Below are 17,623 nucleotides of genomic sequence, written 5' to 3'. Positions count from 1 at the left end.
CGGTGCTTTACTTTTTACTTCAAAACATTGATAGAATATCTGACGTATCCGGTGCTAGTTTGGGATTGTCGCACCGGATTGACTTGTTACGGTTCTGTCAGTTATGCATTGACAGCGAGGCCTGTCTGGCTAACGTTCAGCATGGCGAGAGAAGATTGTCAAACTGATTTGTAGACACCAAGACGAAGAAAAGTCTGCTTTGAGCGTTGAGGCATTCGCACTTCTAGAATATTGCCTTCATTTAACTGCTGATCCGCACTTGCACCTTGTATTGCTCGGTACAGAAGCTGAGCTGAACTTGCAGATCAGCCGTGACCGAGTCGCAGGCGTGTAAGCGCAAGTCCCCTCCAAAGGAGCCACGCTAAAGCATGCAGCCTCGACCCCTCTGAAGAACCCCGCCAAAAATGGATGGTCAGAAAACCAAGCACTCGTCGGTGAACTGCAACCTTCAACATTTGGACCTCTCACCCTCGCAACCCCCCGCTGTGAGTCGGGACAAGGACGGAAGAGAGCCTTGCCGTCAGATAGAAGAGGCTTTACAACAGCCTGGAATACGGAGTCATAGACGGCTGGTTGGGTCGTCGAAGCAAATTCACCATGAGCTTTGCAATCGAGGTTCCTGGCGAGGCGAATCCTCTATCATTCGAAACACTCTGTCGCGCGTTACAGTCCGCCACATCAAACGACTTTGCGCAAAGACAAGCAGGTGGACAGCAGCTTGCCTCTTGGGAGCACACACCAGGCTACTACTCGTCCTTGCAAGTAAGTTTGCTCCCCACCCCCGTGTCGATTACCACACGGGCTGACTTTGGTGCTAGGGTGTCTTCCTCGACAAATCTATTCCGACCGATGTCCGATTTCTTGCCGTCATTCAGCTCAAAAATGGCATCGATAAGTACTGGAGGCTTTATGCCCAAGTGAAGAACGGAATAAAACCAGACGAGAAGACCTTGATCCGCTCTCGACTCTTTCAAGGGACCATAGACGAAGACGAACGACACCTAGCGCTGCATAATTCTCTTGTTGTGGCTAAAGTCGTGAGAATCGACTACCCAGCAGACTGGCCCGATGCTCTTTCCAGCCTAATTGCGTTGCTGCGTTCTGGTAAGGACGGAAATCAGCAGCACCTCCATGGAACTCTTCAGATTCTGCTTGGAGTGGTAAAGGAGTTGGGAACTGCGCGGTTAAGAAAATCGCAAACGGCTTTGCAGTCCGTCACACCTGAGATGGTTTATGTTTTGAATGAGATATACACGGAGAAGACGGCCCTCTGGTTGGCATTCTTGACTGGCAGCCAAGGATCAGAAAACGGCGCCAATATCGCCATGCACAACAGTCTTTTGGCGTTAAAGATCTTGAGAAGACTAATAACCCTTGGATATGAGCGACCCCATACCGACAAATCGGTGGAACAATTTTGGACGGTTTCGCAAAACCAGTTTGGCCAGTTACTTGGCTTTGTGGGCCAGGAATCGAACATACCCTCAACATATCAAGACCTCGTTGGCAAGCACCTTCTTCAGTTTACAAAATTGCATATAGACATGGCCGAGCAACACGCAGCGAGCTTCTCTATTTTACCCAACTCTCTTCCTCTAGTTCATGCATATTGGGACCTGGTGTCAAAGTTTGCTGAAGTGTTTGATACCTCGGGTGGTATTCGTCAAGGGTCTGGTGATGCTGGTTCATCCAAGGCCAAGGTTGAAGGTCCTTTGCAAGAGCGGCTAGCACTTAAGGGCTTGCTACTACTCCGTGCTTGCGTGAGGATCGCGTTTCAACCTGTGCAGACGTTCAAATACCGGACGCCTGAGACCAAGGCGGAGCAGGAACAGGCTAGAAATATTATCAAAACAGAACTTCTCAAAGACGATCTCGTCATCCAGATTGTCAACTCGATCATCACACATTTATTTGTCTTCAGACGCTCGGATCTTGAAGCTTGGGAGGAGGACCCTGAAGAGTGGGAACAACAAGAGCAGAGCGAGGGCAATGCCTTTGAATGGGAAGTTCGGCCCTGCGCAGAGAAACTATTCCTGGATTTGCTCACAAACTTCAAGCAACTCATCATACCGCCACTCCTTTCATACTTCCAGTCTGCACAATCTCCGCAGTCCGATATTGCCACAAAAGAAGCAGTCTACACAGCAATGGGACTTTCAGCCGCCCACGTCGTCAATGTGTTTGATTTTGATGCCGTCCTATCATCAACGATTGTGAACGACGCTCAGCAACAAGGCGAACTGCACAAGGTGTTGCGGCGGCGGATAGCCATACTGATAAGCCAATGGGCACCTGTCAAGCTGGCGGATACCAGTCGACCCTTAGTGTATCAAGTCTTTCAACATTTCTTGAACCCCAATGACGAGACAAACGACTTGGTTGTGCGAATCACCGCAGCAAGACAGCTGCGATGGATCGCAGACGAGCTCGACTTTAGCGTGGAGGCATTCTTGCCCTACACTGCCGATGTTCTCTCCCAGCTTATCCAGCTTGTCCAGAATGTTGACGTTGATGAGACCAAGTTGGCCATTCTAGAGTCAGTTAGAATCCTGGTTACGCGAATGGAAGACCAAGTGTCACAATTTGGGGACCAACTAATGTCTGCACTTCCCACTGTTTGGCAGAACTCTGGAACAGAGGAATACATGATCAAACAAGCAGTCATTGCCATTTTTGCAGCTCTGGTAATGAGCATGGGCGAGACATCACAGCGATATCAGAACTTCATGATTCCTCTCCTATCGGAGGCGGCTCGTCCAGGCTCTGATCTCCATGTGCATCTTATCGACGAGTCACTCGAGCTGTGGAACGCAATTCTTATGCAAAGCAAAGCTCCTCTGGCGCCAGAAGTCATCAATCTTGCAGAAATGGCTTTACCGCTGCTGGAGTACCAGTCAGATACGGCATCACAAGCCCTTGTTGCGATAGAGTCATACGTTTTAATAGCGCCGTCGGCAATGTTGGAGGACAAACTTCGCCGTCCGACTCTGGCAGCCCTCTCGGGGGCGCTTGATGCGAAGAGCCGTGAACAAGTGCGCCTTGCAACAGTCTGTATAGAATACCTCATCCGCGCAGCTACTGAGCTTGGTGGCTCAAATGGCATTTCAGTCATCGTCCAAGACATGCTTGAAACAGGGTTCATGAACAAGATCATGACCAACCTCCATGATGCGTGGGAGGCACACCAGACGACCGGTCCTAACAGGAAGATTTCGAAGCTGAACACCGTCACAGAAGGAGACTATCTTGCCATATTGGCTCGCATTGCCCTCGCAGAACCCCATCTCTTTGTGCAAATGCTCAAGACATTTGGTGCGGTAGATCAGGTGTGGTCCTGGCTGTCTGCAGAATGGTTCTCGCACCTCTCTAGCATGGACCACCAGGAACGCCAAAAGCTGTACCTGCTCGGTCTTACAAGGCTTCTCGAACTCCCTTCTCCCATGCAGGAACTTGCACTAGTCAAACTACAAGACTACTTCGACATGTGGACAAACGTCATCATTGAAGTGCAGGAAGGCGAGTTGAGTGGTCCTGATACCCTTGTATGGGGCGAGTTGGAGCCCACGGAATATGATACCCCCAAGATGATTACGGAGCAACAAACCATGGCTAAGGATCCAGTTCATTCTGTGCCGGCATTTGCATTTGTGAGTGCCAGGTTGCAGGATTTGGTGGGCCGTGTTGGCGGCGAGGCTGCATTTGAAGAGCAGTGGGCTGTGAATGTGGATAAGGATGTTCTTGGAAGGTTTAGGGAATTGGCAAACGCTGCGAGATAGGTACAAAGATGGACTTATGAGTATATGATGTAGAATGCGATGAATTGAATAGATATGATATGAGCTCCTGTCGTGCTTTCCGTGCATGTAGTTTATCTCATCATTATCTCTTTGACCTGGGCGGCCATTAGGAGAGCTCACCTCCATCAGCTAAGACCTCTTCAAAGGAGACCTGTAATAGTGTGTCTTTTCTACAAACTCTTTATAGGAGCGCCTACAAATTAAACCATCTAACTCCGATTTGCCGCTAAGGAGACATAAAAGCAGTAACGTGTCTGCCATTCAACAGAAACAAACGAGTGTACACAACAAAATCAAGAATATCAAACCGCCAAAACAACACCAACTCCCTGCCAAAATACAATCTAAGCCTGCATCTTCACCGTACAAGACCAATTAGCTTTCCCCCCAATCACCGTATTACAATCAACGATCCAATTTCGCAGCCTGTGTGACGGGAGCCTGTGGTAAATTCCCTTGCCGTCCATCAACTCATCGAGTACATGACGAGGCAGCTCCTTTGGCCGTGGATCGTCTGCGAATTTTGCAAAAATATCGTCATATTTTTCTACTTTCCATGCATGGCTATGTAAGACGAAGGACTTATCCTGCTGTTTGAGGAAGTCGGGATCGGCGAGGGGGAGCATGGTGAAGTCTATACTGCTGTTAGGGCCAATTCTACCTGTCTTTATGATGTAGATGGGTCTTGAGGACGGGGAGGGATCGAATACTTGCCTCTTTTTAGCATTGTTCTGCAGAAACTGGGGGGAATGATCATGACGTTGGAGAGGGTGCGTGTGCCGTGTCTGATTGCAACTCTTTCGATTTGAGAGCCTTGTCGCATGTCGACGTAGCCGCCGAACGTCTCTGATTCCCAGAATCGGCCGGATTCTCCTATGGTATCGGAGCTGTACTCCGCGGCGTATGTAACCTCCTTTGGCGTATGCTGCCTTTCATTGTATAAAAGGTAACTCGTAAAGACATGACACAGTTCATGGGCTATAGTGACACCGATCCTGAACACCAAGGTGTGCAACCGCTCCCACGCATTCTGGTCATTACGCTGACGACGAACACTGTTGCGTGCCTCTACCAACCTATTTACGAGCTGTAGCATTCCTATTAGCTCGGGCTGAAGCTCATGGACACCTTTGGTCACTTACGTTTAGATTCAGTTCGATAACCGCTGCGTGGTGAGGTGGAAACATTCTATCTTGCGGAACTTCCCATCGACCCTTGTTGGTTCTCGCGTTCATGGCCTTCAAGTTATGCACTGCAATGACCGGAAATGCATCTGTAACGCGCCTCAGATAGTCAGCAGCGTGACTTGGAGCCTGGGTAGGGTCCCTGCATCGTATGTTGCGGGAACTGGCTCTCATCAGAATCTGGGCTCCTGTCTTTGTCAACGCTTTGAATCCTGGGTAACTGTGCAGGAGATCAACCCCGAATTGTGCTGCTACAGCCACGCAGTCGAATACGTCGCTCCCTGATTCCTGCCTCTCGAATCGTCCCGCATTGAGGACGCAGACGGCTATGCCGCTTAGAAACTCAGGGGTTGGGGGAGCGCCGAAGTTCTGTGGAACTTTTTGGGATAAATGAGGTGCTGGAGGTGGATATGCGAGCGAGGTAGAGTCTTGAATGGGCCTCGAACGACTCAGACTAGTCTGTAGTTCACGTTTGTCAAACTCAGCCCGTTGTTGTTCCTTTTCAAATTCCCACTGAGCTGTTGCGGTTTTCTTTTTGAGACTGAAGCCCATCGTGTGACAAACTTGGCATATAGTAAACCCGGCGATATGTGGTAGTAGAGGTTGCCTAAGATAGGAAATGTAACTAGAATTTGAGAGTTTGGGAATATAATGTGAACTATTCTGCTTGAGAGGTGGATGGTAACAAGAGATATGAAGAGAAGTGTAGTGTTTGGTGAGTCTGATAATTTACAAGCCAGACAGGCAAACTTATATAGTTTCGACAAAATCTCTACCAAATTTTTTGGACCGAAAATCTTCATGGAGTGGAAATTAAATTAGACGCCGTGGTCTACACGGCTGGCTAACATGAGTTTCAAAAAGATGAGAACATGGCGATCATCATGCCGCCCTCTTGGAGACATCCTGCAGGAGAAGTCCGTGGACATAACTATGTTTGTAACGGCAGTATAGTAAATACAATAAAACAAGAAAATGGAATGCATTGCTACCTTCTGTTGGCCAACGCCCATTTCGTTGGCTGAGCTTGCGAGATGGACTGGTTGAATGAATGCGACCAAGCGCTGTCCATTCCCTAGCCGCCCACCGGTTCATGTGCAGCTCGTGAATGGATCATTGCCTTTATTAGATCTTATCGAGCCCGCTCACTTGTATCAAAATATAAATTTGAAACAGACCAGGATTTGGTACATGGCCCAACTCGCATGTAAGCGCCCATCCAGAGCGGCTATCTCTCACCTTGCATTTCAATGGCGGGGCAGTTTGGAGAACTCGAACCTTCAAACGTCTCCGTCCATCATCTGGTGTCAGCCGCCGTTGACATTTCTGAACGCTGACTTTTTTTTTTACGGGAGGTATTCATCAACTTGAGAGCATCTTTACAGTCTTCATTTTGGCTCGCCCACAACTCGCATATCTTTGTTGGGCAGCACGACGGGACAATGGCGAGCTCAAGGTCTCTGTCGACGGTTTCCGTGTCGACCCTCGACCCAGATCACTTTGCAACTTTTAAGCAAGGGCTTCTGAGAGTTCTCTACACAGACCTGGCGGAGTTCACAATGGCTCAGCTCATCGATGGGTTGCCAACGATTGACGTCTACCGAGAGAATAGGTCTGCCAGGAACTTAGTCGGAAGCCACCCTCTCAAAGCTCATGAACAATTGTGCGAGGGCGCCTTAGAAAGAACTAGAGAGTTTCGTGACACATTTGACCCTGCTATTCTGGAGATTAAATCCTCAGTGAGTCTAGGACGTTGTTTATGTTGTTGTTGACGTTAATATGAGAGTTTGCTGACCAAGGACAAGTTGGTTCAAGCGTTTCAAGACGCTGCGCCTGGAACTCGGCAGTTTGATCTGCGTCTAATAGAGATGATGGCAAATGCAGTACATTCAATTGCAGTATTCTTATTCAATTTGGAAGAAAAGTCGCATAAAGGCGACATTGATAGTGTGGTCTCGTGGCGCGAAGCTGACATCAGGATTGAGTACATGCCAGGAGAATGGACAACACTTTTAACACTACCTCCATACCCTTCCATCTTTACCCTTACAGCGTATCGTTTCCACGAGGAATATCCGCATGGTCTAGCTGATGTTGCGGCATACTGGGCAGAGGACCGAGTCTTTGGTGGCGTGTTTCTCTTTGACAGAGGAGAGTCGGGTACCGAGGTAATTTTCTGCCCTTCAATAACCCATTGACGAACACTAACACAAGATTAGTGTAAAGATGTCTATCTCCACTCTGGAAGACGCGACTGGACTGTTCGTATCTGGAGATTGCTCGAGTCGCAGCTTGACGAGACGCTCGAGTTTCTTAAAGGTAGCTCGTCAGACACAGAATCGCCGTTTCCTCTGTATGCGGATGAGAAAAACAGACATCGCTATGACGAGTATGATGCAATGGCATGGCATAATGTTTACCGTGATCCATGGGAGAGGATTCTTCCGCCGGAGAAGGACTGGGATAGTATCAGGCGCAACACGTTTGACTACCCGGAACTGCAGGAGGAGCTTTTTGACCTACTTCCGGATGGGCCATTCGATACAATAGGACGAGATAACTCGTTTTTGGAAGTCAATGAGCCGGATGTGCCGGATGAAGACACGGCAGTGGAAGATACTTCTGATGTGGCAGATCAGGCGAAAGAGTCAGGTGATGGCAGATTTAGTGATGTTGATCACATTGAAGCAAAGGAACTTGATATGAAGAACGCAGATATCGAAGAAGTTGAGCCGGAGACGTCTGTAATTGCAGACAACGACGATGAGACGCAAGCAGATGAGGCTCAAGACGGTAAGGATGGCAAGCTGGCAGAATCCAGCATCGATGAATCTGAGGGTACAGCACTGGTTATCTCCGATTCTCAACATAAATTTGACGAAAACGAAGTGTCTGCCATTCCTAAACCAGAACTGCAAGCCGATGTAGTCTCAGTACCAAGCACAAATGAATCTATAGGAAAGGAAATGGGCGCTGAGGGTGTTGAAACAAGTGAGTCTGCGATAGAACCATCACCAGCAAAGCAGGAGACCAGAGACGATGCAGCCAACGTGGCTCAAGGCACGGAACATCCTGTAAAATAGAATTATACAAGCGTCATGTCAAAGGCAAAGAGATGACCCTGGAGGAAAATCATCAAATACATTGTCACCATTCGAATCATATACCACGCTAGATGTTTAGAATAACTTGAAGAATCCAACAATATAACACTATACTTGGATCCAACCACACACGTATGCATCAGCTGTGAGCCGAAACAACACCATACCGAACCAACCCCAACACAGCACCAAGAACAATAGCAACCGCCGCAGGAACCCCAAAATGCATCCCGCCCACATACGCCGTCGCCGTAACCACCACCCACCACGGATCATCACCCAGACTTTTCCCAGACTGAAAACCCTCATCAATATAACCCACCTGCCAGATACGATACACCGCCGTGTAAATCAGGCCAACGGCACCAGCATTCACACCCCTCAGTCCAGACTTCACCCACGGCTTACTTCGCAGGGCGCTCCACACACCCATCGTCCCCTGGACAAGCACAATGCCGGGGAGAAAGATGCCGAGGAATCCCAAAATAGCACCTTCAACAGAGGAATAGCCGCTGTTTATCGCCGCCAGACTACCGAGAAACACTGCAAAGTTGAAGTTTGGTCCCGGAAACGCCTGGGTGATGGCAAGGCCGATGAGAAAGTCGCGGGGGCTGACCCATCCTTCTGCGACGACGTATTCTCTCAGCAGGGGGATCACCACTGGTCCGCCGCCGAATATGATTGTCCCCGCGAGGAAAAGGTTGGAGAATAACTGGAACAGCATGGGAGGATGGGGTAACACGCCTCGAAGGACCATGATGATGATGAATGCGAGGAAGAATGTCGTGATGATGGCCGTTCCGGACTTCCATGAGAAGTTGAGGCGGTACTCTTCCGGTATGGTGCGTGGCTCGGTTTCTGCCCTAGGAGCCTCATTGAGGGCGTCTTCTCCTTCACTTGACACTTGTGCTGTCGTCGGCGAGACTCTTCGTAGTCTCATTGAGAGATGTTTCAGGGCTCGCGCGGGCCTGTGTAGCCAGCGGTAGTCGTGTGTGATGGTGATGCAGCCGGACAGAATCATCAGCACGGGAAAGTACCACAGTGCGTTGTACAGCATTCCCGCTGTGGCGGCTAGAAAGACGAGAATCCTGGTGACTTGATCTGTGATGGCTTTGTTGGAAAGTTCGACTGCTGCAAGGGCGATGATGCCGACGGTGGCGGCGTTGAGTCCGGACAGGAGAGCGTATACAGCTCGCGGTAGGGTATCTTGTATGCTTGAGACGCCAATGGACAGACCGAACATGCCTAATGCGCCGGGGAGACTTTATATGCTGTCTTTAGTTCGCTGTTTGTGTTGATGAGGGTAGAGGATATGGCTCACCTCCATATGGAGAAGGCGAGAAGAGCGGTAAGCAGATTACCGTGGATGAGGTTAATGCAGTATAGCATCTTGGTGCTTGCTGGGCCACATAGTGCCTGTGAGATGCTGAAGAGTTCTTGGTACTGAGTTACTGTTAGGGTTGTCGTCGAATTGATGGCGTGGAAGGAGGTAGCTTACAAGCTGTTCGTCTATCCATCGTAGCTTCAGGACGAATTTATCATGAAACTGCAAGCTCATTAGCACTACGCAACAGTGAAACCATATGTCTAGTACCTACGATTTTAAAATGGACAGGTGGTCCACCGAATGCAGTGAAACCAAGATGCCAATTAACCCTCGTCGTTTCCCAGACATGCCGACTGGCTCGTCGCAATCTGACATCCCAGTTATTTACAGTCATTGCTGCGGGATGGGATTTGTGTCGCGTGCCCTCGTGAGCGAGTTGTGAGTTTTGAGCTTGCCTTTGGTTCGGCAATCAAAAGGCGGCAATTATATTAGGAGTCTGCATTTTACCATGAATCAATTAGAGATGGCCAGTGAGTCACTGATTGAGAGCAACTGTTGAAATTGTCTTTTTTGGACCCCTGCGCCATGTGCTTTGTGTAATTGATGGTATTGGTTCGGGGTGACGACATAACGCCGCCAAAAGACTCAACAGTGGAACTGCCAAGACATCTTTATTTAGCAGATTGTTTCTGTTGAAATGGCATTTAGTTACTGGACTGTACTGAGCTATAGGTAGTGGATTGGCTTTAATAAAGGCTCTGGTGATACTTGTATGGCAGAGTCTTGTGCGGTAAGGGAGTCAATGAGAGAATTGCAATTATAGTAACGAAATTAATCCTGAAAGACCATGGGGTTATCGGCTCCGTTTAGAACATTGCTCCACGCAGCTCCGTTTATCATTGGTGTCAAGTGCAAACTCGCAACCTTTATTTATTGACATTGATCTACGTATATCCCACAACTATAAGTAACACCCGCAAACTAAAACATGGCTCCCACAACTATCAAGAACCTCCCAACAACTTACTCTTCTTTGCAATCTGCACCGCAAACTGCTCCATCGGCATAGCGCCAAGAATATCCATCAGCGACATATTGGCACTCATCTCCTTCGTAATCCAATTCCTCACCTCAATCGCCACCAGAGAATCCACGCCATAACGATACATCGGCCGACTAGAGTCGATCTCGGTAGGCGGCACTTGAAGAATCTTTGCCAGCTTGCTCACCAGAGCTTTCGTGATAATGGGCCCTGCTGCTGCTTCCGGATCCGCCTCGTTGCTCAAGCCAGCTAACTGGGATGCTATGGACACACCATTTTCTCCTGAACTGGCTGCGGCGGTGGAGGTGCTGCTGCAGACGGCCAAGGCGCCGAAACGAGCATCTCGGAAGTAATCAGGCTCCTTGATCTTGTTCCTTGCGAGAATGTCGCCAGTGCCTAAACCAACGGTGACCTGGACGGGGCATTTCGCAGCCTCTCGAATGTTGCTGGTGTCTAGTTGGCCGTTGATGATACTCTTGATGAGTGCATGGAAGGCAGGCTCGCGAATGCCAAGCACTTCTTCCCACTGTTGCATGAAGTGCGAGTCGCCCTCTGCAATAACGCCCACGTCTCGCATGATGCCTAGATTGACGGACACGGCTTTCAGACCTCTGTCTCGTCGGTATTTTGCCAGTGAGTCTTGATAGGTGTTGCCTGCGGCATACTGCGCTTGACTTGGGTTGCCGAAGACACCTGCAATAGATGAGAAGAAGATCATGAAGTCCAGTGGGCGATCTTTGTCGAAGAAAGTGTGCAGGTTCCAAGTGCCTTGTACCTTTGGCCGTAACCCGGTCGTCCAGTCATCATACTTCATCTTTTCAAATACCACATCGCGAAGCACCATGGCCATTTGGATCACGCCCTTCACTGGCGGTAGCTCCTGAGAGCATTGTTCCATAGCATCACGGAAGGAGGTTTCGTCAGAGACATCGCCGCGGTACACCTGAACTCGAGTCCCAAGTTCTCTCAGCTCGTCCACAACGGCCTTTGCCTCGGGCTTGGTGTCCCCTGATCGCGAGAGAAATGCAATGTTCCTGGCGCCACAGGCAACAAACTCGACGGCCATGCTGCGGCCGAGGCCACCAAGACCACCGATAAAGAGATACGTCGCTTTGGGGTCGAGTTTGAATGAATCTTTGGCTCTGCATAGAACGGGTGCCTTGGCCTCATCTGCAGCAAACGACAAGATCATCTTGCCTACATGTTTACCTTGCTGCATCAGCCGGAACGCTTCTTCAACCTTCCCAACGGGGTAGACAGTAACTGGGAAGACGGGCTGAAGTACGTTTTGATGAATCATTTCGAATACGCTCTCCAGTATCTCTCCCATAGCATCAGGGTTCTCCTGAAGCAAGGTGACCATGTTGATGAAGCTGAATGTAGTACTCTTGGCAAAGGGCCTCATGTCAAGGCGCATGTTGTCCGTGATGTCCCGCAGACCAATTTCGACAAACGTACCAAAGGTCGCGAGACAGCCCCAAGATAATCGCAAGAGCTCACCCGACAGAGAGTTGAGAACGCAATCAACTCCACGGCCGTTGGTTGCTCGCTCGATACCTTTGACGAAGCTGCCATCCCGTGAGTAGAAGATGTTTTCATCAGGGACTCCGTACTTTTCTCTAATGAGCGCTCGTTTCGTATCAGTGCCTACGGTAGCGAAGATGGCCAGACCAAGATGCTTCGCTAACTGTAGAGCTGCTTGTCCGGTGCCACCAGCCGCGGCGTGGATAAGCACAGATTGGCCGGGGCGAAGCTTGGCCAACTTGACGAGAGCGTAGTATGCCGTGCAGTGGACGACGGGAATTCCTGCTGCTTCTTCAAACGACATCCCCTCGGGAATCTTCTTCGCAACACGGTAGTCACACCGAATCTTGGTTGCGTGTGTTCCTCCCACTGTCAGGGTGCTGATGCGATCACCTGGTTTGAGTGATGACGCGCCTAGTTTTCCTACCCTGACGACTATACCACTTGCTTCTTGGCCGATCCCAGACACGGGGAGAAGACCCATGGAACCCATGATATCGCGGAAGTTGATGCCGCTGGCTTTGACCCGGATCTCGACTTCGTTGTCTGCAAGAGGGGCTTCTGTGTTATCGTCGGGCACAAAATGCAATGTATTTAAGAGCCCAGGCTTGCCGACAGCAAGACGGTAAGAAGAACTGTCTTTGATATTTTCATCCACCGGCAGACTCACTATTCGGATGGAATCCAGGAGATGGTTGCGGATATGGTCGTCCTCCTCGACGCTTCTATACCATCGCGAGATTTGCAGATGTCCATTACCCTCTCGGAATTCGCTCTCCGTGCTTTGTTTGAAGACGATCTGTGCTGCTAACGATGGACCCTGCTGGGACTTCTTGCCGCTAAGATGTAGAACTTGGAATTCAACACCTGCAAACTCGCTTCTTATGGTTCTTGAGAAGCCATCGACCAGCTGGAGTGACGGACTGTCACCGCAAGTGATCCACAGAAGGCGGTCACAATTCAACAACAAGTCACGGAGACCTTCAAACTCGGATTGCGAGAGGTTCTCTAGCACGGGCTTCTCAACTTCAAGGAGGGATACATAGATCCTCGCTTTAGCAGCATGCGCGCCCTGAATGTCCGTCACTGTAGACACATTGTAGCCAATGTTGTCAAGCGCATGCTGAAGATCCTTGGAAAAGTGGTCCGACTCCGTGGATAGTGAAGACGGTTCAAGTATAACGATCTCTTGTCCAGTTGAGCCGTTGGTGAGTCGTTCAGGCTGTGTCTCTTCTTTCTTGCCAAAACAGTACAGGGCAAGTGATTCAGAGTCTGCTTCTGTGCTGAAGACAAGGTCGAAGCCCTTATCTGCCAATAGGGCGAAGCTTGAATCCAACTTCTTGTCAGCAATAAACACTATCCTTGCTTCAGGTTTGGCGAGAGCAACGAGCCGGTCTGCAATATCTTCCAAGTTACCTAAGTTGAAGGCAGCAATGACTAGATCGGCAGGTGCAACGTCAGACGGGACAGCATCAGAATTCTCAAGGCTGAAAATCCGTCTAAAGGCAGCTGCAGATTCGTTGTTATCGTCGTAGTCACCACCAATTATCGCACAGCTGGCCTGATTTGGGAGGAGTCTGCCCCTGGGTAGCTTTCCTACGGCTGTCTGAGGAAGCTGATTCGCATTGTCAATTAACTCCAGAATCTCGAGATTTGGCCGTTGGTGTATGGCCAAGGAGATAAACTTGTTTTGTTAGTGACTTGCCACAGGCTCCGAAATGACAGAGTCGGGAACTTACCTGGATGAGCTGATCGTTTGAAGAAGATGAAGTTTCTACAACTTGCTTGATTTCCTGTGCATTCATGAAATCAAGAGCATAGTTCCACTTTGGCTCAGAGGATATCTCAGCCGGATCAACATCCATGTGCTCCGATCTATCTGGCCGGTCCGCATCCTCTACCTCAAGCTCAGCCAAGTGGAAGTCTTTGACAGACAAAAGCAGCTTGGACACGTCTCGGTCGAACATGGCAATATCGGTAGACCACTCGCTGAACCCATGTTTTCTAGAAGTACTAAGGCCATTTAAGGAATACCCAACTTCACCAGGGAAGTCGAGGGAAATTTCGAGCTCCCCAATACTCTTCGGCAACAACGGCTTTTCGAAGCCAAAGCTGCCGGGTCCATTGCTATCCTTGGTGCTGCCCACCCACGCCTGGAAAATGGAGTCGAGAGTTCCACCGTGGATGAGGAAAGGTCTAGTCAATTTGTCCTTGTTAAACGTCTCGCCAAGATCGCTGACGATGACCTCGAATGCTGTCTGGCCGTTGCCAGGGCGGCAGTTGTCAACTCCTTGGAAATGAGGGCCGTATGCGAGGGCTGATCTAGCTAGAGTGTCATAGAATGCTTGCTTGGAAATAACTTCTGCGCATTCCTCTTTGATCTGGTGATAGGTTGCCACGCGATCGCCTTCAAACTTTTCGAGTTCCATCTCCATGTGTGAGCTACGAGAATCCTCATAGTTGATGCAGAATAGACCACGGCAGTTATTACGAACATTGCTTGTGACGCCGGTGCACGAGGAGACAGTAAATTCCCACCACGTTGCCGGTGTAGTTCCCGTTGTGGCCACGAGATGCGGTCGAACATGGGTGATGACCTCGGTCGGAGTGCCTTCCAACAGTGTCATCATAGCCATGAAGGAGATGTCTCGCAGTGTCAAGGAACGAATTGATTTCCCTGCTTCGGCCATTTGTTGAGCGGCTTCAAGGACAATGGTGATGACGGCGGCACCAGGGAAGAGCACCGTAGAGCCAACGGTATGGTCTCGTAGCCAAGGCTCATCATCGAGGTTGATGAATCCACGCCAGACTCGCTCATGCTCGTCAAGACTCGGCCTCTCTGCGCCGATGAGACTCTTCGTGGGATTTTGTTGGGTTAGAGTCTCCCTCTGAAGACGTGACTCTGCTCGAAATTGTTGGCTGTGGTTGAAGGGGTATGGAGGGAGGTCTGTCAGGAGACGGCATTGAGTGTCATCGTTTGCTTTGGCGATGTCGAACGCTACGCCGCGACGGAATAACTCTGCGGCAAATTTGAGGATGGTTTCTGACCCAGACTCTCCACGAGTGAGCATTGACGCGTACTCGACGTTTTTGATGTCATGGTGAGATAATATCTGCTCGATGGGCGCTCTTAAAGCACTGTGAGGACCAATTTCGATGAGCATATCGACGTCGCTACCATCGTCGCTATCAACAGGGCATACCAACTCCCTGAGAGCGTCTGAAAAGAGGACCGGCGAGATCAAGTTACGGATCCAGTAGTACGGCCCCAATGCTTCAGCATCAACTAGACCACCAGTCACACTGGATACCATGAGGATGGGCTCCTTTGACTCGTTCACTCCGTCAAGCTCACTTGGTTCCAGGTCCATGATTGACGACTGGTACTCTGCGCTACAAGAACGCATATGCGAGGAGTGGTATGCCACGTCAACTTTGAGTCTTCTAGCAAAGACTCCCTGTTTCTCAAAAGTTTCTCGAAGAGCCTCCAGAGCATCCACATCACCTGACAGTGTAATGCTCCTCGGTGAGTTGACACAGGCAACAGTTGCTTGTGCTTTCGTCTCGGTGATCAGCTTCTTCGCATCTTCTGGTGTTGTACCAACCGCCATCATACCTCCGCGGCGTTTCACATTAGCAGATGCCTTGCCACGGAAGTACGCTGCTGCGAGAGCGTCTCGATGTGTAAGAGCCCCCATGCAGTATGCTGCCGCGATTTCGCCGCTTGAATGACCGACGACCTTTGCGGGCCGGATGCCCCATGATCGTAGCTCATCTATCAAAGCAATTTGTAAGATGGTACATATCGGTTGGCTGATTTCCGGCTTCACCAGCTGAGACTGCTTCTGTGATTTAGACAGTTCGACGACAGGATCCCATTCGCATCCCATATCTTGCAGGAAGGTAGTAGACTTGGCCACAGATTCGCCAAACACCTTTCGATCCAGTAATTCGACACCCATACGTGCCCATTGTGCTCCTTGGCCTGTGAAGACGAAGCCGATGCGAGTTTGCTCGCCCGTGGCACGCACTGCACCTTCTGCAAGAGAAGAAGTTGTCAAGTGTTCTCGCAACTCGGTGATGTTTTCCGCAAAACATGAGCTTTTCCATGTGAGGCCTGACCGGCCGACTGCAAGGGTATGTGCGAGGTTGGCCAAGTACTCAGGATTTGCTGATATGGGGCCAAGGGAGTCAACGTGTTCGACGAGTCTGTCGCCTATGCGCTTGAAACCCGCTTGGTCGTGACTACTGAAGACAAAGAGTCTCTTCTGGTTCTTCCTCGCAACGCCAATGGCTCCTCTTTCTAGTATAGGTATCACTGGCTCATTTGGTCTCTCCAACACAAGATGAGCGTTGGTGCCGCCCATACCAAAGGCGCTGGTACTCATCCGTCTGGTCTGACAAGCCGGCCACGGCATCAACTTAGTCGGGACGCCTAGTTGCCACTCATCAAACTTGATAGCCGGGTTTGGGTTCTTGAAATGAAGTGTCGGAGGAATGAAGCCGTGTTCCATGGCAAGCACTCCCTTGACCATGCTGGCCGCGCCGGCAGCTGCTTCAAGATGGCCAATATTTGTCTTTACACTGCCTATCCATAGCTTCTTGCGCTTTGGTGTAGGTTGTCCGATTGTCCGATGTAGTGCCTCAGCTTCTGTTGGATCGCCGACCTTTGTACCCGTCCCATGGGCTTCAACATACTGTGTGCCCTCATAGTCAAGTCCGTTCGACTTATACACATATTCAATTAAGGAAGCTTGCGCATCTCCCGAGGGCATAGTCACGCCCTGTGTCCATCCATCCGAGTTAACGCCTGATCCACGGATAACGGCACGGATAGTGTCCCCATCTTCCACGGCCTTGTCTAATCTCTTCAAAATGAAGATTCCACAGCCTTCGCCACGGCCGTAACCTGCCCCTGAGGCGTCAAATGCTCTGGATTGACCAAAGGCACTGAGAAACCCGAGATTATTCAGCTGCATGGTGCTTTCAGGCACGAGGAGCATGCCGATACCACCAACGACAGCCATATCTGACTCGCCGGATTGTATGCTCTGGCAGGCAATGTGCGTTGCGACGTGGCTTGAGGAACAAGCCGTCTCAATGGTTGCGCTGGGACCACGGAGATCGAAGAAATGTGAAATTCGATTGGAAATCATTTCATCACTCGTGCCGAGGAGGTGGTATTTGGGATAGTTGCCGAAATCCCTGACTATGGAATCTCGATAGTCGCTCATGGAAGTGCCAATGTAGCATGCTGTCCTGGTTCCAGCTGCTTTCTGAAGTGTCATGCCAGCGTTTTCGAAAGCTTCGTATGTGACTTCCATGGCGATGCGCTGCTTAGGATCGAACGAGATCGCCTCTGCGGCAGTGATGTTAAAGAAGGCGGCGTCAAAGACATATGGATCCTGCTTGAGCATATATCCGCCCTTGACGGGCAAGACATTTTGGCGTTTGTTGTTGAATTGGCCTCCTGGATGGTAGAACGCTTCTTCATTGTATCGATGAGTTTTCTCAGAGTAAGCTTCCCGTCCCTCTTTCAAGAGGTCCCAGAACTTTAAGGGATCTTCTGCGTCACCGGGAAATCGGCATGACATGCCAATAATGGCAATAGGGGCCCGAGCATCTTGGGCAGTTGCAGAGGGCAT

General features: G+C 50.0%; 4 protein-coding genes across 4 annotated transcripts; 2 read left to right on the top strand and 2 right to left on the bottom strand.

Annotated features, from left to right (window-relative positions):
• Positions 1–597: 597 nt before the first annotated feature.
• On the top strand, positions 598–3,776 carry VFPPC_08955 (importin 11; the record flags this gene model as incomplete). Its single annotated transcript, XM_018287569.1, has 2 exons — positions 598–762; positions 819–3,776. 2 exons carry the CDS (start codon positions 598–600, stop codon positions 3,774–3,776), a joined length of 3,123 nt encoding a protein of 1,040 aa, XP_018140627.1.
• A 688-nt stretch (positions 3,777–4,464) lies between these two features.
• On the bottom strand, positions 4,465–5,533 carry VFPPC_08956 (hypothetical protein; the record flags this gene model as incomplete). The annotated part of the gene is made up of 2 exons (XM_018287570.1): positions 4,465–4,884; positions 4,940–5,533. The coding sequence occupies 2 exons, from the start codon at positions 5,531–5,533 to the stop codon at positions 4,465–4,467; spliced, it is 1,014 nt and encodes a 337-aa protein (XP_018140628.1).
• An 890-nt stretch (positions 5,534–6,423) lies between these two features.
• On the top strand, positions 6,424–8,064 carry VFPPC_08957 (hypothetical protein; the record flags this gene model as incomplete). Its single annotated transcript, XM_018287571.1, has 3 exons — positions 6,424–6,720; positions 6,787–7,149; positions 7,201–8,064. 3 exons carry the CDS (start codon positions 6,424–6,426, stop codon positions 8,062–8,064), a joined length of 1,524 nt encoding a protein of 507 aa, XP_018140629.1.
• A 2,352-nt stretch (positions 8,065–10,416) lies between these two features.
• Positions 10,417–17,623, bottom strand: VFPPC_08959 (polyketide synthase; the record flags this gene model as incomplete). The annotated part of the gene is made up of 2 exons (XM_022428631.1): positions 10,417–13,662; positions 13,718–17,623. 2 exons carry the CDS (start codon positions 17,621–17,623, stop codon positions 10,417–10,419), a joined length of 7,152 nt encoding a protein of 2,383 aa, XP_022284203.1.

Source organism: Pochonia chlamydosporia, chromosome 6 (assembly GCF_001653235.2).
Source record: "Pochonia chlamydosporia 170 chromosome 6, whole genome shotgun sequence".
Lineage (NCBI taxonomy): Eukaryota > Fungi > Ascomycota > Sordariomycetes > Hypocreales > Clavicipitaceae > Pochonia > Pochonia chlamydosporia.
The sequence above is the reverse complement of the archived record's forward strand: the minus strand, read 5'-3'. Positions and strand labels throughout refer to the sequence as shown.